Source organism: Enhydra lutris, unplaced genomic scaffold (assembly GCF_002288905.1).
Source record: "Enhydra lutris kenyoni isolate GAN:26980312 unplaced genomic scaffold, ASM228890v2 scaffoldscaffold12, whole genome shotgun sequence".
NCBI lineage: Eukaryota > Metazoa > Chordata > Mammalia > Carnivora > Mustelidae > Enhydra > Enhydra lutris.
Window position 1 is genome coordinate 47,692,777 of NW_019154096.1, and position 27,597 is coordinate 47,720,373.

The 27,597-nt window shown below is 42.3% G+C and overlaps 1 protein-coding gene across 1 annotated transcript in view; it reads left to right on the top strand.

The window, feature by feature from the left end:
- The window catches only part of LOC111144941 (phospholipase C epsilon 1), a 276,379-nt gene that overhangs the window by 219,804 nt on the left and 28,978 nt on the right, over positions 1–27,597 (top strand). The window contains exons 13-21 of the mRNA XM_022499553.1: positions 115–353; positions 1,871–1,932; positions 2,015–2,180; positions 5,567–5,674; positions 7,438–7,554; positions 9,422–9,580; positions 18,048–18,177; positions 22,119–22,240; positions 23,176–23,293. Of these exons, the coding sequence (XP_022355261.1) occupies positions 115–353; positions 1,871–1,932; positions 2,015–2,180; positions 5,567–5,674; positions 7,438–7,554; positions 9,422–9,580; positions 18,048–18,177; positions 22,119–22,240; positions 23,176–23,293 (1,221 nt within the window). The remainder of the gene's footprint in view (positions 1–114; positions 354–1,870; positions 1,933–2,014; positions 2,181–5,566; positions 5,675–7,437; positions 7,555–9,421; positions 9,581–18,047; positions 18,178–22,118; positions 22,241–23,175; positions 23,294–27,597) is intronic.

Below are 27,597 nucleotides of genomic sequence, written 5' to 3' on the forward strand. Positions count from 1 at the left end.
CTTGTGTAGACAGATGCGTGAAGAGACTAATTCCATAACACCATTATCTCCAAAGTGAACTTTGTGAAAGATTCTGGCTAGCTTGCGCATATTCTGTGGGTGCTTCTGTTTCAGATTTACTGACCAGAAATGTCTCAGACTTGGGGTTGTTCATTAAGAGTAAACAGCAGCTGTCAGACAACCAGAGGCAGATATCTGATGCCATTGCTGCTGCGAGTATCGTGACAAATGGCACTGGGGTCGAGAGCACGTCTCTGGGCATCTTTGGGGTCGGCATACTCCAGCTCAATGACTTCCTTGTCAACTGCCAGGGAGAGCACTGCACTTACGATGAAATCCTCAGTATCATTCAGGTTTGTACCATTTCGTACACACGTGTATAAAGCCTCTGACTGTTCTAATTATTTTCTGCTAAACATACTGTTTCTGTACTTCTTTCCAGAACCCTTAAGTCTGGGGCAGAAACAGAAGGGTTTCATTAAATGCCAAGTATATGTGTTCTTACTTGACATAGAGTTAACATAGATCGCAAGCCTTCTCTTGGTGACTGTTATAAGGAATCAGTATATGGTTCCTTCTTGTTGTCCTAGCACAGTAATAAAATTAGTAGTCTAGGTTTTCAACCTCTTTGATCATTTAGCAAATATTTATTAGCTCCTTCTATGGGCCCAGCTCTGTTCCAGGATGTGGGATATAGTAGTAAATAAGATCACGTTCTGGCCTTCACCTAGTGGGTGAGGCAGACAATAAACACAGAGAGAATGTAATTTCAGGTATTGATGGATTCTGAAAAACTCAAGCAGAGTAAGGGGAAGTAGTGAGGCAGGAGGCTGAAAGGAGTAAGCACAGGCCACCCTGAAGAGGTGACAGTGGGGCTGAGCCCTGAATCAAGAAGCCACGTGAAGGTCTGAGGAAAGAGCATTCCAGACAGGGAGTAGCGAACTCAAAGACAGAGATGGGAGCAAGACAACAAGACGGCTGGTGGAATAGGAGCCCCGTGAGCCAGACGCATAACAGTAGATGCGATTCCAGACAGATGGGCAGGGGCCGAGTCATCTGGGCATTTTAGGCTGCAGTAAGAACTTTGACTTCAGTCCGTGTGACATGGGAAGCTACTGGAAATTTTTGAGCAGGGGAGTAACCAGATTTGATTTATGTATTCAAGAGGTCACTCTGGCCCCATTGGGAAGTAAGCTGTGCTGGGAATGAGTTGGAAGCTGAGAGACCGGGTAGGAAGCCGTCCGGGTAGGAAGCCGTCCTACTAGCCAGGCGAGAGGTGATGATGGCTTCCTCAGGAGGGTGGCAGGAGACAGGCTGGGACCTCATTCGGGCCATGCCATATACAGCAGGCTGGGTATGGGGTTCCAACCTCCCTTGTCAGCCAATTGGGAATGAGTGGAGTCTCTGCCCAGCAGCTGATCACGGAAAATGCTAACGATGTAAGATTATGATCCCATGATCCGGTGCTCACTCTACTACTACTACTACCATTGCGTTGGGAGCACTGTACCGATTGCTTTCTGTGACTGGTCTCATTTCGTCTCTCCCCAGCTCTGTGGTAGCTGCTTATCCCCAGGTTCACCTGGAACATGCTGACAACCATTTGTTTTCATATGAATCAGCCTCAGACTTTTCCCTTGCTCTCCCTTTTTCTCTTAAATAAATACGCTTTGTATAATAAACGCACATATAATAAATGTTTTCTTTGGGACTAAAATACTGCCTCTTACCACTGCATAACAAAATTAGTTCAAATATTTGGTTTAGATGTTTCCTGATGAAAACAGAACAGCTTTAAAAAAATGATGTGGTGGTTTTTTTCCCCTTAGTTTCCTTTACCTAAATATCACTCTCTTTGTGTCCCTTGCAGAAGTTCGAGCCTAGCGTTAGTATGTGTCATCAGGGCCTACTGTCATTTGAGGGATTTGCAAGGTAACTTTTAAAATCTCCTTTGCCCATCATTTGAGAGTATCTGTTTTCCTCATGCAGACCTAAGAAAATGTGTTTCCTCTAGGTTTCTGATGGATAAAGACAATTTTGCCTCCAAAAATGACGAGTCACAGGAAGACATTAAAGACTTGCAGCTGCCCCTGTCCTACTATTACATTGAATCTTCACACAATACCTACCTCACAGGCCACCAGCTCAAAGGAGAGTCCTCAGTGGAACTCTACAGTCAGGTACAGAATTGCACGTGGCATGTGATTTCCACTAAACCTTATTGATGTAACCCCCAAAGTCACAAAACCCTGACCCCGACTCCTTTGAAGAACTTACAAGCTTTTACATGTGAGGAAACATGATGTATGGGAAAACTGCCTATACATACAGTTGTTTTCTTTACTTTTTTGTTTTCTTTCTCCCTCCTATCTATACTTAACCCTTATACAAGGCAAAAAAAAAAAAAAAAAAAAGTATTTGTTTGAGACTCATAGCTTTTAAATCCTACTTAGTCTGACCTACTCCTACTAAAATTAGATTTTCCCATGGGAAAATCAATCATTTCACTAAATGCTAAATAAATCAATGTATTATAATGGGAAGGCATAATAGAAAATGCCACAGAATTTCTAGGAAGTTAATCCCAAAGTATTGTTTATTTTCATTCACAATTTGTTAGACAATCAGTCCATCCCTGTCTATGGTAACCAACTTCAGGAATGAAAATCTACAAAGACTGTAGGCACTGTCCCTACACACTTAAATTCATGCAAACATTCTTGGAAACTCATAAGGGTCTCTGGACTAGAAAAGGCACATCCTTTTGACCTTCACACCATGTCTCAATGATCTGCATGTCAGTTGCCTCTTTATATCTTTTGCAGTTTTCTCATCTGTGCTGCCTATTTTCTGACCTCCTACAAGAAGGGTTCATCGGGAAGAAAAATGAGGCTAGGCCCGGGAATATAAGTGTGTGGTTGTGAGGGGTAGGGCGGGGAGGGTGTTCAAGTGTAAGATTTATCATCATTTACACAAACCCAGCAGAGTTGAGGTTCCTTTGTTCTCCACATCGGTCCAGATATTCTGTAAGCATGGGTCAGATCTCTGTCCCAAAGCTTATCTAGTATGGAATTTGTATTTTAAACGCTAAATTCTAAAATACTTTTATTATGAAATGAAGAGGTGTCCTTAGAGTCGTGATTTTCAAAATAGAAGTTCTATCAGGATACCTCAGCCCCGGGAAACTGAAAGGAGCAAGCAAGGGTTGGGGGGGGGGGGGGCACCCCCGCTGTAGCTAAAGGCCTATTCTTTTTATGTGCTTTGCATATGACCCTCCATTTGCACAGAGAATTCCAAGGTTAAAATGGAGTTTGAAATCCATTGTTCTAGTTCTAGGAGAAAGACGTGAAACGCGCGCGCGCGCGTGTGTGTGTGTGTGCGCGCGCGCGCGCGCACGCACATGCATGCAGTGTGTCTGTGGATTTCTGCCAGGAAAATGAGCAGGGGCCAATTCCTGCCTCACTTCCCTATTTGACCTCTAAGAGGTTTTTTAAATTCTTACCTCACTTCCCTATTTGACCTCTAAGAGGTTTTTTTTAAACTCTTTAGCATTACACCCCAAATAGAGATCATCACAGCCTTTGAAGGAGGCCCAAGAATCCCTCCAATAGACCCACAGATGTGGTTAAACCCAGTGTGAAGATCCCGTGTAATTTATTTCTTACTACCTTCTGCCCTCCCTCGGCCCTCCCAGTTACTTCCTCACCACCCTCCACCAGACAGACGAGGAATGAGGAAAAGACCTATTCTCACCTGGAATTTCCAGCCCCGGTTTTCTTCTTCTAGCCCCGTGTGGAGGTCTTAATGTCGTACAGACTTCGGAAAGACCTTTGCCTTTGCGTGCTGAAAAACCATCTCCTGAGCTGCCAGTCAACGAGTGTTTCCCCAATGTGGTCACCATTTGACACAACAGTCCTCAGCCCACAGCAACATACCTCTGCATACTGTAGCTGCCGGAAGAAGCTCTTAGCCTTGGGAGTTTAGGCCCCAGAATCGGTTTCACCTGGGTGATAGGTCACCTGGGAAGACTGGGGGCTACATGCCGTGCAATGGGAAGAATCTAGCAAGGACCTCATTTTAAAAAGTTAAAGTAAGAGGGGTTCTGCTGAGTTTCATTGCAACAACTCTAGCGGCCACTCACACACAATACTGGATTGCTGTCACCCGGAAATATTATATGGAGTTTTAAATCCATGAGTTGGCCTGTTCCCAGATACAACCACCTTTTGGTTTGCTTTACTCTTCCAATACATGGAAATCTCTTCAGATAGTTCACAAAGAAGGGCGCCTGGGTGGCTCAGTCAGTTAAACATCTGCCATCAGGTCATGACCTCAGGGTCTTGGGATCGAGTCCTGCATCAGGCTCCTTGGTCAGCAGGGAGCCTGCTTCTCCCTCTGCCTGCTGCTCCCCTGCTTACGCGCTCTCCTTCTGTCAAATAAATAAATAAAATCTTTTTAAAAAATAAATAAAAGCCTTTTTAAAAATAAAAAAAAAATTTAAAAGATAGTTTACAAAGACAGTCTATGGAGGAAGAGGTTGCTGCCCACAAATATTACGGAGCTGCACCCTGAGCACATGTGTTGGGAGCTTTGCTGCCGGTCCCCATCAAGGGGAGCAAATGTGTATCATCTCACCTAATTCAGCAGTAGTGCTTCCCGGAGCACTTTCCTGAAGAGGTTGTGAGATAGGGGGTACGTGTGTTGTGACTGATCACTGATGACTGCTGTGGGTATGGGAGAGTGGAATTTATGGGTTATTTGCCTCTGTTCTAGGATTAGACAGCAAGGTAAATCCTTGATGACTGCTTGCTTTTACTCTTCTGCCATGTTCCATGTTCACAGGAAAGGCATTAGCCAGTGGCAGAATTTGGGTCTACATTGGAAGAGATTTATTCTGATTGGATTCATACAAATGTTTAGCCAGTTCATTAAGGAATCAGTAGCCTCGTTTGCTTTGGTCTGCAACCTCAGCCCCTTCACCTTCACTCACATTTGCCCAGGTAGGGCACTAGCCTTGCTCCCTCATTTCAGGATGTACCCTGTGCATGTCCCTTGAGGGACCAAAGTTGCTGGGAAAATAGTCATATGGGTTTGCTATCAAATTTTACCTTCCAGGGACACCTGGGTGGCTCAGTCAGTTAAGTGCCTGCCTTTGGCTCAGGCCGTGATCTCAGAGTTGTGAGATCAAGTCCCATATCTGGCTTCCTGCTCAGTGGGGAGTTAGCTTCTCTCTGGGTCTGCTCTGCTTACCACTCCCCCTGCTTGTGCTCACTCTCTCTCTCTCCCCCTCTTTCTGACAAATAAATAAGTAAAATCTTAAAAAGAAAAAAAAAATTTTTACCTTCCAATAGCATTCAGCTCCGGTAAATACTCTTTCCACTGTAATCTGTTCTCTCCCCTAATTCATTGTGGCCTTTGGCCAAAATGCACGATTTATTTTAGATCTTATGCCCTTTTGCTTTAGCCCTGAATGTGGATACTGATATACAGAAGCATGTGTTGAGTTTAATTGGAGGCTCTGTGTCCATTTGCTCATCTGGAGTGAATCCATGCATTGGTCACACAGGTCCTCCTACAAGGCTGCAGGAGTGTAGAGTTGGACTGCTGGGATGGAGATGATGGGATGCCCATCATCTACCATGGGCACACGCTGACAACCAAGATCCCCTTCAAGGTAATGCTTCATAACGTTCTTTAAATCAGATCACAGAGTCATTATCTTCATTAGTCCTTTACGTGACTGACTCTTCCAAACTATACCTTAGGTTGGGGGTTCTTATTCCTGACCCAAGTCAATAGACTTCCCAAAATTGCGTGGGATGTGCACATGTTCATTTTTCTGGGAGTTGATCTAGAACTCTCATTAGCGTCTCTTTCACCAGTTTAATAACCATTACCTTAAATGAGTTATCTTATAATAATATTGTTGCAATTTTTACATCATAAGATGGTCTATAAAAGGCAGGGGCTTGGGACGCCTGGGTGGCTCAGTTGGTTGGACGACTGCCTTCGGCTCAGGTCATGATCCTGGAGTCCCGGGATCGAGTCCCGCATCGGGCTCCCGGCTACGCGGGGAGTCTGCTTCTCTCTCTGACCTTCTCCTCGCTCATGCTCTCTCTCACTGTCTCTCTCTCAAATAAATAAATAAAATCTTTAAAAAAAAAAAAAAAAGGCAGGGGCTTTTTTCCTGCTACAGGTGTCCCTCTGACAAGACCAACATCATGTGTTAGGAGATGATTAAATAATCAATATTCTAAAGTAATGAGAATTGGTTCCACTAGGGGAGGTCAGTCACCCAGGAAAACTAGTTGCAATGGATTATTGTTTCAAATTCTAAATAGTTTATTAGTTCATTGTGTGGTTACTATCCTCATTCAGAGTGGTTTGGGCTGTATAAAATCATTTTTCTCTGAACTGTGGCTGGGCTGGGATGGAATACTGTTATTTCTGTGTTATTTGCAGACAGAATAGCTAAAATGCATTTTCTCTTTAGCTCATTTTCCTATTCATCTCTCTTTTTTTTAATTGTGTTATGTTAGTCACCATACAATACATCATTATTTTTTTATGTAGTGTTCCATGATTTATTGTTTATGTATAACACCCAGTGCTCCATGCAATACGTGCCCTCCTTAATACCCACGACCAGGCTCACCCATCCCGCCACCCCCCTCCCCTCTAAAACGCTCAGTTTGTTTCTCAGAGTCCACAGTCTCTGGTTCATCTCCCCCTCCAATTTCCCCCCTTCACTTTTCCTTTCCTATTCATGTCTCTTAAAACTTATGTACTCTAGGGGCACCTGGGTGGCTCAGTGGGTTAAAGCCTCTGCCTTCAGCTCAGATCATGATCTCAGGGTCCTGGGATAGTGCCCCGCATCAGGTTCTCTGCTCAGCAGGGAGCCTGCTTCCTCCTCTCTCTCTGCCTGCCTCTCTGCCTACTTGTGATCTCTGTCTGTCAAATAAATAAATTAAAAAAAAAAAAACTTCTGTACTCTATATTGAGAGAAGGAGGATTTGAGAACTATGTTTACATGCACACATAAACATAGGTACATATGTCTTATAGTCCCAAGTAGATTGGTTATAAACTCTTTGAAAGCAGGAAAATATCTTAAGCCTCATTATTTTTTATGTTGTAGCAAACACAGTGCCTTTTACCTAAAATTTAATCAATACACATACTGATCTGTTAAATTTGGCATGCTAATAGCTCTTCCTTATAAAGTATGTGAACAAAACTCAATATGAGCCGTTTAATGTGTTTATAGAAAACAGCCTATCATCGTGCTTAATTTGAAAATATGTTTGAAAAGATAAAAACCATTTTGGCCAGAATCTTCTGCATACAACAATTTAGGTGGTTTCTGTGGCTATAAGTACTTCTTCTGACACCCCGGACAGACATCTGGACTCTAATGGGCTGTTCTGGCTCTCGCAGGAGGTGGTTGAAGCCATTGACCGCAGTGCCTTCATCAACTCTGACCTGCCAATCATCATATCAATTGAGAACCACTGCTCATTGCCTCAGCAACGAAAAATGGCAGAAATTTTCAAGGTACGCTATTAGCTAGCAGTTAGGATGGCATCTTGGCCTTTGTCTTGTCACTGTTGCTTTTATATGGAGCCACCATGGGCTACATCACAGCTGGACCTCAGCCACAAAGTACGTACAGTTAGGGTCCCTCAGACCTAAGAAAAGAGGGTGCCCTGGGAGCTTGGGATCCCTCCTGAATGGTTCACCTTTGCAGCTGAACTGATGAAGCATTGTTCTGTGGTCCCCTGACCATTTCCAGAAAGCCTTAGGAGATAAGGAGAGACCGACTCTCCAATGCTTCTGGTACCACAAATCAGGGATGCTAGGATGGCACCTGTCAGTTGTATGTGGAAAAGATGAAAATACTGCAGGACAAATAAGTCAAATTTTCTTGTGGCTGACACTACAGATATGGGGATCCAAGTTGGCAAAGAGCTTAGACTGGCCAGAATAGCTGCTACGTTACACCTGGCCCTTCCTTATACAGGTGAGCTATAACGCAGACAGATTCAGGGTCAAATATTCCATTATATTTCTCCCTTCCTCCACTGACTGACACACTTATGGAAATATGGCTCTCAGGGGGAGGCAAGGGCTTGGCCAAAGGAAAATGTCCCCAAATACTTATGCAAACAAAACTAATCAGCCTTTCATATTGCCTTTCTTTTGCCATCATTTAGAATAATGGTCTCAACTTTTTTAATTGTGTGCTCCATCAGTAAAAGACTGTAGTATGTATTCCTATTGGATGTTTATTGTCTTACTCATACATTATACAAATATCCTACTTATTAATGTATTTTATACATTAATTAAAACATGCAAAAATAGACTGTGAAAGGGAATAACATAGAAAGGGTGAAATAAACAATAATTCTTATGCTATTATTTATTAAAGGTACAAAATCCCTTTTTGCTTAACAATGTGTTATTTATTATCTAAGTTTTTAGTGAGAGTAATGTGATTGAATATGTTCATTATTCTTGAAATTTTTTTAATTTCTTTTTTTTATGTTCAGTTAGCTAATGTGTAGTACTTGATTAGTTGTTGACGTAGTGTTGAACAATCCATTAGTTGGGCTGAAATTTTTATGATTAGCCACTTGTATGTCTGGCTTTAGGTTTAGTTTATTATTTCAGTATTTGATGAATAGCTATAGTTGCTGATAAAGACACTTTACAGAGAAACTGTATGTGGATAGAAAGAGGGTGTCGTTAGCTGCTCTTGCCAAATCATGGTACTCATTTCTCAATTCCATTAATGAGGCAAAGGTACGTTAAACACTATTAAGCTTCCTTTTTTGTTTTCTTTTTTTAATTAAAAAATAACTAAAGATAGAAATTGCCATATTTTCTACCCTCCCCCCCAGTGGATCATTTTGTGCTTATTCCCACCACCTACCTCCTTGAGAGACACACATTCCTCTTTGGAGGCCAGTGCTCACAAAATCTTTGTGAAAAGGGTATGTGCAGTTCTTTATACTAAATGGTGGCAGATTCTCCCCATTACCTTCATTCTTTGTCGTCACTCTCTAGCTACGTGTACGTTTCTATCCTTTTGACTTCTTACCCACATCTGGAATGGATCATATTCTACAAACCACAGCCTCTGAGTCTCCTTTTCTTTAATCTGTCAGACCCTAGAACATTGTCCTAAACAGTTAGAGCTGGCCCCACCTGAAGAATGCCCTAGACCTCTCCTCCTGACCTTCTAACCACCTCCCTTTCTTCCAGTAAGACAGTGTGGGCGGGGAGGAGGGACACCGCTTCTTTCCTACTTTCTCTTCCTAGGGTTTGTAGAGCCATTCAACTGAGCTGAAATATCTAGCGAAATAATTCAAGCACAGGTAAAAGGCACTGATGATGTGTTTTCCTTTATTCTTTGTAGACTGTGTTTGGAGAAAAACTGGTGGCTAAATTCCTGTTTGAGAGCGATTTCTCAGATGATCCAATGCTTCCCTCACCTGACCAACTTAGGAGGAAAGTGCTTCTTAAAAATAAGAAGCTAAAAGCTCACCAGACACCAGTGGATATCTTAAAGCAAAAGGTATTCTCTTCTCATTATAGAGGCTCTGGGTATGTGGTATGCCCAGAACTAAGAAATCAGTGATATTCTGACCTTTCAGATGACCTACAGAGTAAACAGTTTTTGACGATTGAGTTTCCTGGGACGATAAATTTGAGTTTTGGCTTTCCCTTTAATAGACTAAGATTGTCCTCCCACTCACCTAGAATTTTATTTTATGAAATTAATTTCTCATGTAGAATGCACCTCATTGTTTAATTTGCTCTGAGAAGGATAATGTGTGACTCTTGTCTCTGGACCTGGACTTCTTGGCTATCAATCCCACATTGGTGGCTGCGGTCCCCTCTAGGTAAAGCTCCCTTCAGAGTGACCTCCCCCCACACACCATCGGGAGAGCCCCTATAGAGAGAGCACTTGGACAAGGGGCTGTAACTCCTGCAGTCATTAGTGGAACCCTAACACCATCGGCCCTGTGGTGCCAGCATGGAAGTTGATGTTTCACTGTGGCCTGTGGACTCCAGGGCACTCCCCAACCTGCCTCACCCACAGAGAGCTACTCCCCAAGTATCCCAAACCTGCTTGTATAGAGAGCCTTCGGCCCAAGGATCCACAAAAAAGTTTAGGCCCAGAGCCGCTGAGTTCATATTCCAGGTTGCACATATCCCAGAGAATGACAGCTGCCAAAATTCTTTGTCTTATTTAGGGCTTTGTCTTTTTCAAAACTTAACAACAGCCGGGGGTTGCCACACAAAGCTCAGTAGAGTGGTGCTGTTCCAGCATCAGGGACAGTTCAGAGCTCAACCTAGGTCATCGTCAATGGCTCTTAATTTCTGTCTGTGCCATCACCTCCAAGCCTCTAGCCCCTACTCTGGTCCTGCTTCAGTGGGTTCCAGAGAACAGAGAAGTCAGCCAAAGGATTCTATGAGCCCAACAAATTTGGAACCTTTGTCCAAAGTTATCAATAAAAAAATCTCAAATGTAGCTGAGTCAAGGGCCCAGCTTGACGTAGTTGAGTAGTCATTTTGGAGAAATCATCAAATCTTCTAAAAGCCCTGATTTGTGGAACTCAGAGGTAAGGGCCTGAGTTTAAAGTCGAGTGATATATAACATGATACTGGAGAAAGAGCGTTAGGTGCTGAGCTGAAATGCCAGTTTCTAGTATCTGGCTCTGTCAGACCAGCCATGTGACCATGGGCCAGTCAGCCTTTCTAGGCTTCATTTCTTCATCTGTAAAATGGGAATGTTAAGGTAACTAGCTTCACAGGACCTCTCTGACACTAAAATCTCATAAAAGCTTCCCAAAGTGAATCAAGGGACCCCTGTCAGAACTGCAGACCACTCTGTAAACATTTCATTGTCCCATTTCTCAGGCTCTATTTCCAGTATTTCTTGCCATTCAGAATAGTACTGCTTCCCTGAGGGGTCCTTAAAGAATCTTGTCATCTGCTGCGTGAGTACCAGGGAATTCCCAGGTTGTCAAGGTCACCTGCAGTGGGACTGCAGGCTGCCAAAGTCCAGGCTGAGTTAGAGATTTACCTGATATCACCTGAAGATTCAGGTGATGTCAGATGCCCTCAGGGTGGGGGAGGAAGGTGAGATCAGAGGCTCCATCATCTTTAGACTTACATTTCTGAGCAGAAAAATAGATATTTACAGAAAGGACCCCAAACCAGTCCAGCCAAGAGATCCCTACTGATCAGGTTTGCCACAAATAGAGTGGCTCAGGATTACCACAGATGCTGTACAAGTATGGTCATTAAACTTTTTTTGCTCAAATATCTCAAAAAATTTTTGAAAAACTATATTTTTCACACATTTTCCCCTCTTATACATTTTTCGATTGACATTAAAAATTTTATCACAAGTCTAAGTAGTTACAAGAGATATATTTTCAAACATGTTATGGATAAATATAGATAACATAAGTTATATACCAATATAATGCACAAAACAATCCTCATTGTCAAAGATATCAGCCCAGTCAGCTCGATTTAGTTTGGTCAGAAAAAGTCTGACTTATTTTTTTTTAATTCAAATAAATATTGTGTTATCGTCCCTATGATAACCATCTCACTTTTGTTTTTTGGGTTTTTTTTTTCTTAAGATTTTATTTATTTGAGACAGAGTGAGAGCAAGAGAGTGAGAGAGCATGAGGAAGGGCAGAGGAGAAGCAGTCTATCTACTAAGCAGGGAGCCCAACATGGGGCTCCATCTCAGGACTCTGGGATCATGACCTGAGCCAAAGGCTGATGCCTAATCAACTAATTCCCCAGGCTCCCCAACCATCTCACTTTTGAATATTAATTCTAAGATGGGTGGATGGGCAGACGAAAGGAAGGAAAGGGAGGGAAGATAGAGACAGAGATAGGGATGGATGGATGGATGGATGGATGGATGGATGGATGGATGGATGGAGAGGAAGGCAGGCAAACAGATAAAGGCATGGATCTTTCAATGTGCTTGTTGTCTAGATGAAATAAGATGTCCCCCCCCCCCACCCCCGCCTTAGTTTTTCAAGACTCTCAAGAGCTCTGTGTTCTCAAATGATCCTTTGCTACTTTGGGTGGTTTTCACCTCATCTCATGTATCACAGATTTTTCCCCGTTTGGTAAGTGAAAGTTACACTTTTCTTAAACAAGAGAAGTGTATGACAAGAGTGAGGGAAGGGAGAACCAGCAGACCATACGCTTGCTCACAGATAGTCCTATTTTTTAAAGAGTACACATAGAGGTTGAAAATCTTGAATGTAGAAATTGATTCCTTTAAAAATATATGAAGCTGCACATCCCTAGAAGTTGTATGTACCCCGGGGGTCCACAGTTTGAATCACACACGGCTCTTGGCCCAGAGTTGCAAAACCAGCTGCTTTCAGGGGTCAGGCAGAAACATAAAGATGAGGGGCCAGCTGGCTGGCTGACGGTTGGAAGCGGTCATCACGGGAGTGAAGCACACTTGCCCTCATAAATGAACGGCTCTAATTACATTCTTTCTAAAACACTGCACCAGCCACACCAGTCTGGTCTGGAGGGGAAGTCAGCCCTGAGGGCCACAAGTTAGAGCCCTCGGCTAGGTTTACCTGTGTCCAGATCTGGACTCTCAAAGCTGTTCCAAAAGCCCAACATTTGTTTGGGTTCCAGAGACCACAAGATCTATGCTGATGGGCTTTTGTTAGGAAGTCGTGTAACTAAAGTATTAGCATGTGTACCCTAATGCCTGGCCCACTGCAGCGGCTGCATCAGTAACGGACTGCCCAGAACAGGGTGCTTTTTCTCCTACAACACTGTCCCTCGTGCTGTTTTCTTTACTCACCAACCACTGCCCGCTCCTGACTGCCAAGCAGACCCAGCTGCCCTGAACGTACCTCTGTGGTCTTCTAGATGTGGTGGAATGTTGTAGCTGTTGCCTTTCCTGTTCTTTGCAGACATCTGCAGTTACTGATGCAGCCTCCAGTTCACAAATGAATACATTGTGCTATTTGAGAAGTCTTCCTTATGTTGAGCCCAAATCCTGCTCTCTGTTGCTCCTACTCTTTGGCACTCCTTTTTCCCTCTGCAGCTGCACAGACCAGTTCCATATCAGAGAGCTAGCATGTGCCTCCCACCAGCTTTTCTCTCCTCCACAAACTAAACAGTCTTGTTGTGTCAACTGTTTCTCACAGAATATGACTGCTTAGACTCTTTGCTTTCTATTAAGAATGTTTGGGATATTCTTGAATTTGTAGATATTCAGGAATATCTTCTCCATCTTAAGATGTGATTTCCAGAACAAGTCAGTACTCCAGTTAGGGTCTGACAGCACGAGGAGAGTGAAGCCATCGCCTCTCTCTTGGACTTGTACCGCAGTTAAGGCAGCTTAGGACTGTCCTGGCTTTTAAAATTTTTCCGTGCACACTGGGCTCCTGCAATGTTTGTGCAAAACAAAAAGAGTTCAGTTATTTTCACATGGACTGCTCTTTGGCTAGTCTCCCCATGTCTTCAGGGTTATGGTTGATTTTCATCTTTCACAGGCAGGAGCCTCACATTTATCTCGGTTACATTGGCTCTTCTTGGTTTCGGTATGTCATCGCAGCCTAAAGTGTTCTTTGTGAATTTTGACTTCTGATATTCAATGCATTTATTAGCAGTTTTTTCAAACTGTGCCTTCATCCTTAAAGCTGCCCTTGAGTCAGGTGAACAGGCAGAGAGCCCAGTCTGTGGTCCTTCTTACAGATCCTTCCTGGAGTTTTTGTGATCATCCCTCCTGCCTAGTGCTCACCTCTCCTGCAGCCCACATTTCTCCAGAATCTGCCTTAGCTTCTTTATTTATAGTAGAAAACCAAGGCCCAACCATTTGTGTGACTTTCTCAAAGCCACCCAGCTCAGAGTAGCAGAGCTAGGATTCAGATTCATGTCTTCAGAAAAGACCCTTGCAAACATAATGTAGAAGTCAGAATACAGGGGCGCCTGGGTGGCTCAGTCGGTTAAGCATCCAGTACTTGGTTTCAGCTCAGGTCATGATCTCAGGGTCCTGAGATCTCAGAATCCTGAGATCATGAGATCATGAGCTCTAGAGAGCGAGATCATGAGCTCTAGAGAGCTAGATCATGAGATCTAGCCATGCATAGGATTCCATGCTTAGCGTAGGGTCTGCTTGTCTCTCTCCCTCTGCTCCTTTCCCCAGTAACACAGAGGCATGCTCTCGCTCTCTCTCTCTCTCTCTCTCTCTCTCAAATAAATAAAATCTTTTTTTAAAAAAAGTCAGAATATGGGGCTCCTGGGTGGCTCAGTGGGTTAAAGCCTCTGCCTTCGGCTCAAGTCATGATCCCAGGGTCCTGGGATTGAGCCCCGCATCGGGCTCTCCACTCAGCAGGGAGCCTGCTTCCACCTCTCTCTCTCTCTGCCTACTTGTGATCTCTGCCTGTCAAATAAATAATAAATAAAAATCTAAAAAAAAAAATGCTTTAAAAAAAAGTCAGAATATATTGATAATCACTGGAACACTATTAAAAACATAGATTCTTAGGTCCCAGGTCTTCCCGACTAAATCAGAATTTCCACAAGGAAACCTGGGTAATCTGTTTATTTAAAAATAATTCTTATCAACCTAGAAGTTTTGTAACACTCCGTATCTGTTATTTCCCACAAAGTGAGTTACCTTACCCAAAAAGTCTAAAGAGTTTAGTGTTCTAGAGATGTCTTCTTAGTAAACCCATGCTAACTCTTGCTGATCACCTCTTTATTTTCTGTGTTCACACACCAACTAGTTAATAACCAATTCTGAGGTTTCGTCAGCTATCACCTTGACACTCCCCCCTCTATAATTTCCACAATTTAGCTCTTCTTCCTTTTGTAAAAATGGGACAGTATAATCCCACTTGTAGTTTTTTAAGACTACTTCCAGCTTCCCATGATCTCCCAGGGAGTACCGACAGTGACACCTGCAAGGTCTTTCAGTCACCTGGCAGGTGGTGGCTCTAGACCTGTTGATCTGAGCTCACATGAGGCTGGATGAGTGAGTGCCCACAGCTCCAGTATGTTCAAAACCAATCCCTGACTTTAATGGGTCATTGCCATACCAGAAACTCACCCTCGGCTAGGGTGGACTGACTCAGAGCCGGAGGGATTTCTGGAGCCTTCCATCTGCATCAGACTCATGCTGAGCCTCTTACTGAGTCTCCCTAACTACACCCCATCAGATCTCTAGTTTTCTGACCTTAGTCTCCAGCACTCCAACACGGTAGACTCAAACAATGCACATTAGATGACAGGGACTCTGCGAGGGGCCAGCGGAATAGAGAAGAGTAAAACATGGCCCCTGTTAGACCCATCTGAGCCGGTCCCCTCATGTGAACTCTAGCTCCAACCCCTTGACCTATGTCTGAATTGCTTTTATTCAAGGGCCAGGGTCTTGTATTTCTGCCTCAGAGTAAGTAGGATATTGCAAAGAATAAGGATGTCAGCTCCTGGTTATCCTTTTGGCCATCTCTCCATATTTCTGTGCTGCTAAAAGTGTTTGGGAGTTTAAGGGAACTTGGCACACTGTTTTCTGATATTGCCAATCCCCAGATCTTTGCATCTTTGCAGTGGATCTACTTGGCTCTTTGCATCATCATTCCCAGCCCTTGGTTCTACCTTGAACGCTGGCTGCAGCAAGTCCCTTCTCTTACCCATGACAAATAGGCTTGCTTCTGTGGCTCCCTTGTGCCTAGAGCAGATTTCTCAACACTTCAAAGAACACTAATCCTGTGAGAGACACTGAGAAAAGGTGGCGGGGTTGGGGGTGGGGTGGAATCCTTGGTTAAAAAGCCTGGGAAATGCTGTAGTGGAGAGCTTTAAGAATCACAGTGTGCTTTAGCATATGAAATAAAGGCTTTGTGAAACCCAGTAGCAGGACTGTTCCAGTTTGTTTAAGCACCATTCCCAACCTTCCATTGTGTCTTGTGGTAACTGTAATACAGCTCAGTTTTCCACCTATCAGCTATCAACACCCATGGAGCTCGTATTCCATAAAACCCAATTTGAGAAATCCCAGCCTAGACAGTGTTCCATTGTCTCCAGTGGACGGTATTGTAAAATATTTTATGTAGCTATAGACACAGCCTAAATTGTATCTTCCTATGTATACATTTCTATTATGAAAGTAATATAACCACATCTCAGAAAATTTAGGCAAGAGAGCATCATTTTATTTTTAAACATCCATAATTCCAATGCCAAATACAACCTGTATTACTGGGGTTCTTAACTTTGGTAATATATCTACAGACAGAATTCAAGGGTCTATGAGTATAGATGGAAAAAAAGTTACATCTCCGTTTTCACTAACCTCTAGCTAAAATTTAGCATTTCCTCTGGTAATAAATGTAGGGAACAAACCACAGTAACCCTGGCAGTACTTGGGTCTTCATCAGCAGTAGAAATTACAGTTTTTTCTTTTTTTTTTTTTTTTAGATTTTATTTGACAGGGAGAGATCACAAGTAGTCAGAGAGGCAGGCAGAGAGAGAGGGGGAAGCAGGCTCCCCGCCGAGCAGAAAGCCCAATGAGGGGCTGGATCCCAGGATCCTGAGATCATGACCCAAGCTGAAGGCAGAGGCTTAACCCACTGAGCCACCCAAGGTGCCCCTATAGTTTTTTCTATTACATCACAGTTGTCGCTAATATCTCCAAGAATTACCTATGCTTATCACTACTTCAAAAATGTTATTTGACTTACCCTTATACATTTTTGTCTGTGTTAATAAAGAAATACATATTCTTATAACACCATAATTTTTTTAAATATTTGATGACTGTATTCAGCATTTTTTTTATAATCTTTTGTATTTTGTTTTATGCACTTAAAATGACAGGGCGCCTGGGTGACCCAGTTGGTTTAACATCCAGCTCTTGATCTCAGCTCAGATCTTGATCTCAGGGTCATGGGTTCAAGCCCCACATTGGGGTCCATGTTGGGTGAGGAGCTTAGTTAAAAATATAAAATTAAATTAAATTAAATTAAAATAACATTCTGAGAAGGAATCCTGCCTCACCAGACTGCTTAAGGGCTTTGTGCACAACAACAGGTCAATAATCCCTGCTATATTATGCATGTCATTGTATACCATTATAATCATTGTAGATAGACACAGAGCAAATGCTATAGAATTGTATATATATTTACATAGATATACTATATTCGTATATATTCACATGTATAATTATACACACACAATTCTGTATCCTTTGTTCAGTAAATATATATCACAATTATTTTTTCAAGTCTCATTTTTTTCAAGCAGATACACCATAGTTTACTGACCCCATTCTTCTATTGTTGGATTTTAGCTCTGTTTCTTGTTTTTAATTCATGCAAGTAACTTTTCCTATATTTCTGCTTATTTCCTGTGCTGAGTTCCCAGACCTATATTAACCTTGCGTCCTGTGATATCACCTCACAGTAATTCTAGTCTAATGTAAAGGCACATGATCTCCCTCAAAGCACACATCAAGTTTCCAGAAGTTTCTAAACCTAGTTTGTTAATCTGATTGATGGTTCAGATAAAGTCTTTTGAAAAACTTTATTTAAACAACTCTTCATTCAGTCTCATTGTCCATAGGGGCTCTAACCTTTTACGCTAAGTCAAAGGCCTTTAGATAAACAGTTTCTAAACAGAGACTTACTTTTCCACAATGATGGGCTGATTCACTTCATCACTGGGGAGTGATGGTGGTTCTCCCAAGCACCAGCCTTTGTCCTGGAGAGCTTGGCCCAGGGAACCCAGGTGCCTGGGAACAACACAGAGATTCTGTGATTGTTGTTAAAAGCTCCTGGATTTCTCTTATAGGATGTCAACATTTCCCCAAGTAGAGAGACTGAACTTTAGGTGAATCTAGATTTTTGGGTTTTGTCTCAAATGAATCAAAATAGGGTAAGCCCCTTTTTATGACTGTGGCAAGCATTAGGTGGTGACCTTGAAGGCTACAGATGAACTTGAGTAGCTTAGCATCATTAATTACTCATATCTTACAGGCTCATCAGTTAGCATCCATGCAAGCTCAGGCCTATAATGGGGGAAATGCCAACCCCCCACCTGCTAATAACGAGGAAGAGGAGGATGAAGAGGATGAATATGATTATGACTATGAATCTCTGTCTGATGGTAAGGGAAATACAACCCCAGGCTGTGTGTGGGGAAGTGACGGGATGATGTTCTGTTGTAGTTTTTTTGTGTCCTTTTTCTTCCCCCCCAAAAATGAGTCTGACACTCCACAGGCCAACAGAGCAGATTGCTGTAATTAATCACTGTCCGAGAGTGCCTGAATCCCACTGCTTAGTGAGGACAAGCAAGGATGGGGATTCTGTTAGCCGCTACAGCCAACATTCAAGGAAAGAAGAGGAGGGTGTGGGAAGCAGCACAGGAGTCATTCCTGACTGGGTTTCTGGAGGAAAAGGGGGAATTGCAGCAGAGACCCCATTCTCACCCTTCAGTTTCTGCGGTAGCTAATGTTCTCGCAGGAATGGTGGCTGCTGGCTAGTTGCACTCCTCACCACCTGCAGGGGGCAGCACCACGGTTCTGTGCTCTCTGCTCCTCTCTCTCATGGTCTTCACTCCTGTTCTGTAAGGAGTATAGAAAAAACAAACAAAAAACAGCATTTCACTTTCTCCTCTCCCTGGTTCTCGCATCACTAAACCAACAAGATATTTCCATCTGGTTTCACCAAACAGACAAAATATGGCTGATGGCTAGTGGCACAATACAAATATCACATGAATGAAGTTACCTACAGATTACAGGTGAAGAGTTCCTCTTCCATGAGAATTAGATTTCACGTGTGTCTCATTGTACTAAATTGGTTATAGATTGCAAAATGTTTTCTAGGTACCATTGCTGATGGTAAACAGTTTCATTTCCGCAACTTTTGAAAAACAATGTAATGAAAAATGGCCAGAGTTTCTATTTATATAAATAACATTGCATGTGTAGAATAAATTACATCTGTCAGATCATTATTTTGCTAATATGTAGATATGCCCAGACCAGCAATCATTTACCATTGGCATTAAGACAGCCATGCTACCCTCCTCCAAATACCTGCTTCTCATGCTCTAGGACAGCCTGCCCCCTAGTTCTGTCGGGTTCTTTGACATTCCATCAGGGCCAGGAGGTACAGCCCAGTCTCCTTTTGCCTCCCAGATATGATCCTAGTCTATGTCCATTTAATGTTTGTCCTCAGTAATAGCTGGTTGATTCATACTATCCACTAAAAGCCCAATTTACTTGACCTGAAATCCCATCAGATAATGTGAGGGACGCATACTCTAATGGGAAAGTAAAAAGAGGGGGAAAATGAAAAGGAATCAAGATAATTTATTGAATCCTATTCCTAAAAAGTTGTAGGAATATAAATATTCTTACATTAACTTATTCTTCCCCATGGAACTCTATTATAATTATGGTGATATTGTCCCAGAAGAACAAATTTATTCAAATAAGAAACAAAAACCACATACGCTTCAGAAATCAACCAATCCAGATGTCATTTGCCCCTGTGAGAAGTTAGTTCCTTGGAAGTTATATTCACTCTCTATCATAAATTACTCCTATGTTTTTTCTGTACTTTTGAGAACAGAAAGAAGGGATTTTCTTAATTATTAGTATTAATATTATATGAAAGTTTTTGATATGCAAATAACAAGATGATCAGGTATTTATTTATTTCAGTTAGGAGAGTAAAATTTAAGCCATACCCCACTGAATACCTAAGATAGTTGCATGTTTGCTTAAAGCCTGACTGCACTGGGATGGGGGACACATGGAAGTGGGGCCTCACTAAGTCCTGCTTCAATAAACTATGAGACGCTGGGTCAATGTCCTATCTCCACTCTAGGCCTCATGACCCTCAGCTGTGTAATGAAAAGCTTCTGTTTGGTGTTGTCTGGTGTTCTCCCTTCTTCTAGCACTAACACCTAAGGTCTATGACAGCTGAAGGCCACTGCCTGCCACCACATGGATATTTCCCACTTCATTGACAGATTCCTCCGCCTGGCTGATTCCCAAGCAGGCTTTGTGGCTTTCCCATGTCTAGTGTAAGCTGGTCGTGTTGAGGCTTCCTTGTGCTTCTGCTAAATGTCCTGTCAGTCTTTCAATCTTGGTTGTAGTTTGTGTAGTGCCTCACTCACCTCTGGGCAGTTCCTCTACCAGCTTCACATCCTCTAGCTAAGATGAGATGGGAATGGACACCTGCCTGCTATGGATAGAACCATTTGGAGCTTCCTAGGGGGACCTCAGAGGTTTCTCAGCTTCTTGTAATGATGAGTGGCTCTGAGAAGGAAATGGAGAAATTGTGACCACTCCTCTCAGAGAAAGAAACGTGCTCTCAAAATTCTGCATACAGTTGCAGGAGTGTGACTGGCCTTCTGAGGCCCTCGCAGACATCCCAAAGGAAGAGCTCATCTGTAGAATCTGGGTGGCCTAGTTTATCTCTGGAACAGCTCTGGTCCTCGGTGTTCATGTCTATAAAATGAGAGAATTAGTCTAAAACCTCTTTGGGCTGTAAAAATGTGATGGTTCCTAACCACAAAGTTAATTCCAGAAGATCTAAAGGAAGTTGCAAATGAGGCCCACGTGTTTCAGGAATGCCTTCTCTGCCTTTTGGCCAGTTAGTCCTTCATGAGTGTCTAGTTAATTAAGTTATGTTAACTAAATATAGATTAATTTTCTTCCAACCTTGCTGTTTATCTTGACTAGCTTTGAACAAGCATCAGAGTACAGATTTGAACTTGTGACTTAATACAGACATTCTATGACAGTGACTGCATGATTCCAGCAAATTAATCCATGTCTGTCCATGTGATGTAATGCATTAGTGGGATTGTTATGACAGTAACTGAAAATAGGTAATGTGAATGTGGCAGTGTGATGAACACTAAAAATGTTTCCATTTCTTTTATTGCTAGCCCTTGCATCCCTAACGGTCAGAATATTAATAGAGGATTTCTTGTTTCATTTCTCTTATAATCTAAGCTATTGTTATTTATGCTTTGCTTCATACCTTAGTTTAATATATCTGGCTTTTTGTCTTAATTCCTTACTTTTATCCCCTTTCTGGTTCTGTTTTTCCATAGCAGATGTCCTTACTGCTTCTCCTGCTCCTAACAGTCAGGAAGGTAAAGCCATTTGAATGGGACATTTTAACTGCATGAATGTCGGCACTCTGTGTCCAGTTTTTTAGGCCTTATTAGCATGATGAAATCGTGTTACTTACATGAGTAAAAATATAATAAAATGATTGATCTCATTTATTTCTTGGCAGCCTGCATGGCCCTTACTTGATATGAGGATATTTTGGCCTAAGCGTATATGGTCTGATGAAATAGTGAAACTTGAGTGAGAAGTGAGAGCATTCTTATTTTTCATTTTAAAAGAGCATAACTGTAATGTACATTTAACACCTTTAAAGTCATTTTGAATAGAAATGCCAAAACAAGAGCAATGTTTATCTGTCATGCTTTAGCTATTGTTAGATATATGTTAATTTCTATCCTTGAGGTTTTTGTTTAATAAACTCACAAACAATTATGAAAACTTTACTTTCCAGTTAAGTAGAATTGTGAAAACTGCATTGCAAATAACAGTATCTCTTTTCCCCAGGTCTTGACATTTCTAAAGGTAAAAGAAGCTAATAGCTTCATTTTAAAGTGAGAGTGATTAACTCCTGTATGCACCATCTAGAAGTACTTCTACTACTAAGTTATCCCCAGACTTGGGTGCTGAGGCTTCTGACACGAGGGTATCTAATGTAAGGTTTGCATGGTCCTAATGATCTGTATGGACATGAGCCTTCTCATTTAGATTATGTCTGTAGGGTACCAAAACTACTTGTAAATGAGTCTATTCAATCCAAAATAAATATATCATTGACCAAATTTAACAGATTTTAAAAAAATAGCACTCCAAGCCATAATTTTGGTAACATGTAGCCAGAGCCTCAGTCTTAACAGATAAGCACGAGTGTCTGGATATCCTTGAATGATGTAGACATAGCTCGTAAGTAAAGCATTGGGTTCTCATTTACTGAAGCCTGCCCACTTATTTTCAGACAACATTCTAGAAGACAGACCTGAAAATAAATCATGTAATGACAAGCTTCAGTTTGAGTATAATGAAGAAATCCCCAAGAGGATAAAGAAAGCAGATAACTCTGCCTGCAACAAAGGAAAGGTGGGTGAATGGTTTCTGTTCAGTTACTCTTGGGCCATGGCACTCCTGTCAGTTGCGGGTGAAATTTCACTCCCTACCTGTCCCTTTCCTTCATATTTCCCCCTCGCTTTCTCTTAGATGCCAAAGCCCACATGGTGATGCTATGGGACACACACCTGCCATTTGTAGAAGGTTAGTCACTGGTTCATCCAACCAATGGCTGCAGAAGCATACAGTGTGGCAGGCACTGCGGTGGCAGGCATGGAAGGTGGTTTAGTAACGGAGACAAATACATAAACATAGCATGTAGCTGAATACAAAGGCCAGTGACTACACAGTGTTATCAGAGCATCAGGGGGATGATGTCGATGATGTCAGAAAAGAAGATTTGGCCAAGCAGACAAAAACAGGGCATTTAGGCCAAGAGGACAGCCTGCTACATGCAAAGAATTTCTAGAATTTTTAAAGTGTTTGGGATGACCAAGCCAATAAACAGGACCCAAACTGTTAAGTGTTCATGGAGGAATGATACAGAGAATGGAAATCTAAATGAGATACCCAGATCCTGCCTTCAAGTGCCTCACACCATGTAGACTCTGAGCAGATCTGCAGACACAGTTGCAGTGACACTGTTGGAGAGCCAGATAATAAAGCCAAAAATTTGAGCCCTAGAGATGCATCAATCATGTCTCATTCAACAAGTATGCACTGACTGTTCCACATTTAAGACACTGGACTGTGCCCCAAGGAAAGATGAAGGATGAGTTAGGCTCATTGCTGGCTATCGGAAAGTTCTGGCTCTGGGAAAGGTGTTGGGACTTTTGTGTGTAGATGGATACAGAGCAATGTGAAACACACTGAAGACATGAGAAAGGAACAGATAAAGATCTTCGGGGCTTCAGAGGTGGGTGGGCATACACTTCCTGTGTAAACTGCTATCATTTTTCCCTTGATAGGTTTATGACATGGAATTGGGGGAAGAATTTTATCTTCCTCAGAATAAAAAGGAAAGCAGACAGATTGCACCGGAGCTTTCTGACCTTGTCATCTATTGCCAAGCTGTAAAATTTCCAGGTAAGGGTAGGCAGTATCATCTACAACATGTAAAGATACCAAAAGATAAAAATGTGCTGTTTATTTAATTGGACATTGCAAATGCTTTCGAAATAACCAAATTGTGTGACCGAAGTTGCTGTTATACTACCTCCTAAATATTTATTAATATTATTATTATTATTAATTAGCTTTGATGGTCATGAGGAAAAATACCATAAAATGTTTGTTTTCTAGATATCATATCTTTTCATAATAGCTAATAATAATGATAATAATAATATTTATAACAACTAATAGCTAAAATTTAGTAAGCCCTTCAGTAGCAGGCTTTGTGAGAAGTATTTGACATACACAGTGTTACTGACTTCCTGATAATGCTGTGATATGGATGGGTTTATCCCCATTTTTAAATAAAACGAAATCTGAGAGAGACACATTGGTCCAAGGTTTCACAATGTATCAGCTAAGACTCTTTTGTTTGAAAGTGGTAGAGAAATTGACGTAAGCAAAAGGGAAATGTGTTGGCTCATGTATTGAAACATGAAGGGATACACAAGTTTCAGGTACAGCTTGATCCAGGGCTTCTCTTTCCCCATTTCTCCCTCTGCCTCCTCTGGATTGGGCCTGTTCCCTTGTGGTAGCAAGGTGGCTGCCGCAAGCTAACACCACATGTTTCCAGATCAGCTTCCGTCTTACAGCCTCTTCCAGAAATTTCAGCACCCATCTCATTGTTTTCCGTTGAGTCCTTTGCCCATTCCTGAACCAGTGCCTGTGACCCAGGGAATGGAGAGCTCCGACAACCTAGGACCTATGGCACATTCCCCATCTCTGAGCTGGGTAGTGAGGCTCCACCCAAACCACAGGGCCAAGGGTGGGATTTCAGTGTGAGAGTAAGTTTCTCCAATTTGCTATTTCTAGAAGTACAGCGAACTTCATGATTCATCATTCATGAACCCTTCCTCCTCCCCCGAAAAACATGCATTTCAGTTAATACGAGGCAGAACTGTGATCCTGAAGCCTGTCTGTTTCCAAAGCCCTGCTCTTAATCCTTGCACAACTCTGTCCCTCTTGTTGAGGGATGATCTCAGTGCTCTCACCCAATTGCATCCCACAAATGGGGCAGCAGGGGCTGCAGGGCAAATAGGAGAGTCCATAAATATATGGAAGTCAGAAAAATTCATCTCCTTAGACTCTGAAAAAGGATCCCCTTGTGCAAAATTTCTAAGGACGGGAGAGCAGCTGGAATCAGGAGATTCATCTAAATGTTGGGAAATGGGGTTTTTAAACTTAGTCTGGAGCGAAGGGGTTAACAATTCAGGCCTGCATGGGAATGCAGATCCTGGCCTCCAGGGGCCTCCTATAGAGGCCCCACTTCTCGCACTCTACTCTGCACACAGGACAAAGGGATTAGGCTAAAAATTAGGTAATAGTGGTCTTTTCACACACATGGAAAAAATCACAGAACGTCCTCAGTTTCACGTTTTCTCCCCCAAACTGTTTTTAAACTTCTGGCAGCTTCTGCTGCTTATCTGATAGCAAACGCCGTTGAGGAAGATATGAATTAATAAGTAGCAATCAGAGTTTTCAAAGAAATGTAAGAATCTAGCTATTTAGGTGTAGTTTCACAGAGTGTGACTTTCTGTCACGTAAGTACGATATGATCATACTTGCAGCTGGGGAAACCATACGCATGTGGGATAAAACCCTCTTCCTGCCAAGGAGCCTCGTGGCCTGCCTGTCCTTTAGGATGGTGTGAGCACCACTGCCTTCACAAATCAAGAATCCCTCACAGGCTTACATTCGAGAATCACTGCTCTCTTGTTCTTTATCAGTTCAGCGGCCACCACACCCAAGCCATTCCATGGGCTTTGTCTTTTCTTCTCAAGCACAGATTAAAGAGCACAAATTCCCAAAGATACTTGAAGTCACTGTGAAAGAAAGTTTCTGTGCCAATAGAGAATTGTGGGAGAGCCAAAAGGTCACTGGGTCCAGCTTCTGACTCAAGGCACAGGCTAAGGGTTATTTGGCTTATGTTTAAAATTCCAAGAATGCTGGTTTTTTTTTAAAAATGTTTATATAGCACGTGTTCTTTATAGGTATACTACATTTAATTTTGTTTTGGGGTTTTGTGTGTGTGTGTGATTGAGGTTTCTTACCTTATTATCTCCCCAGATTTATTTCCTTTCAAAATTAACTAAACCATGCTACCAGAATCATTGTCCTAAGAGCTTCTAAATATTTATGGTTATTATGCTTTGTTTCATTGCTCATGGGGAAAACACCATAAAATGTTTATTTCACTACACTTTAATTTTATCCACTTTAATTTTGCTTTATCCACTTTAATTTTGCTACATTACCAATTTCAATGCATCTCCCCTTTACCATTGCAAATCCCTTCCAAGGAGCCACATGCAAAAAAAAAAAACTTTAGAGCAGTAAGGCACCACGAAGATCATGTGGTATGACCTTCCCCAGAAGTAAAATTAATTTCCCCAAGACCATGAACCTGCTTCAGTGGCAGAACTCAACTCCTCAGTGACCTTGACAGGACAGTTACATAACTTCTCTGCACTTCCAATTCCTTATCTGAAAAAAAAAAAAAAAAAAAAGACATAGTATGTCCTAACTTGCAGGATGGTTATAAAAATTAGCAGCAAAGGGCACCTGGGTGGCTCAGTGGGTTAAAGCCTCTGCCTTTGGCTCAGGTCATGATCCCAGAGTCCTGGGATGGAGCCCCACATGGGGCTCTCTGCTCAGCAGGGAGCCTGCTTCCCCCTCTCTCTGCCTGCCTCTCTGCCTACTTGTGATCTCTGTCTGTCAAATAAATAAATAAATAATATTTTTAAAAATTAGCAGCAAAGTATATGGTGTGATTAGCACACTATCTAAAAAAAATTCTCTCTGGGAGTGGTGGTGGTTGTCATTGGTAAATGGGCCAAAAGGGCAGAAAAAGGCTCTTTGTTGCTCTTTCAGTTACTTCTCTGGGCCTCCCCAGATTCATTCCCTTTTCTTGACCACCCAGCCCTTGTTTTCTTTCTTTCTTACCCCAAGGGAATGACCAGGTTCTTCACAAAAGGGCCCACATGCCCTTTGACACGTGTCAGGATGTGTGCAAAAATGCCAGAATGTCAAATAAGTAAATAATATTAAAAAAACAAAAAAAAACAAAAAAAAAAAACAAACGCCAGAATGAACAGGACCCTTCCTCTAGCCCCTTGGGAGAAAACCTGCTGTTAGATCATTATGCACAGGGCAAAATTCACACAAAATTTTAAAATAAAGCTTGAGAACCTCCTAGTCCAAGTGTGTGCATCTTTGTGGTTACAGATACTTAAGAGGAAAAAAAATAATTAGAAGCCCCACAGCTGCTATGCACTGAGCACTTTCTCTGAGCAAGACACTCTACAGAGTATGTGTATGCACATGAGCTCATTCAGCCCTACCCACGACCCTTTTACAGGTGAGGAGGGAGTGATGCCGAGAGACTAAGTCATTTATGTGAGGTGACACCACTAGGAACAGGGTGTGAACCCCATCATCTGTGCTCTTATTAAGCACCGCCTTAGCCTGTCTTTGCCGATGTTCTTGGAAGGTGTATTTTCATCTCAAAGAGGACCTCCTGACCACTGCTTCAGCTGAAGGAGTGACTTTCTAGTGGTATAGTTGTACACACTGAAGGGTTTAGAGGCAACTCTGGCTTCGTGTGTGCTTTTAAAGGATTCTCCCTGCACTGGAGCCAGGTCTGCCTTCATTTCCTCTTTCAGCAAAACTCTATGAAGTTCCTGCTGACCCCCGGGCTCTGTGCCAGGCAGGAAGGGTCAGGATTAGGAGTAAGCACGAGAAGCCATGAACCAACAGGATCGTCACCACAGCATTTCCCACCGAACCCTCAGGCTAACCCTGTGAGCAAGTTCCAGTCATCACACCCATTTCGTGGATAAGGAAACTGAGGAACGGAGAAGGGAAACGTTAAGCCAACCTGCCACTAGCAGGAACTGAACCAGACAGTGTGACGCTGAAGCTCAGGCTTTGACTCATTCTTTCATCGCTCTGAGTTGAGTAATTAGTTTCTGATAATTAAATACTGACCGGGGAACTTTCTTTTCCTACGGTTTTTCAAAATCTTTCTGGTGTATAATCAAATGGGTGTGTGTATGTGTGAGTGTGATTTTGTGATGCTCTTGCCACATTTGCCTCCAGAGACAGAGAAGCTTTGCTACAATGCCTGCAGTGCTATTATTAACTACACTAAAAATGCTAGTAGGTCTTCTGTCCCGGGGCTGCAAGGGAGTAGTAGGACTTCAAAATAAACAGTAACG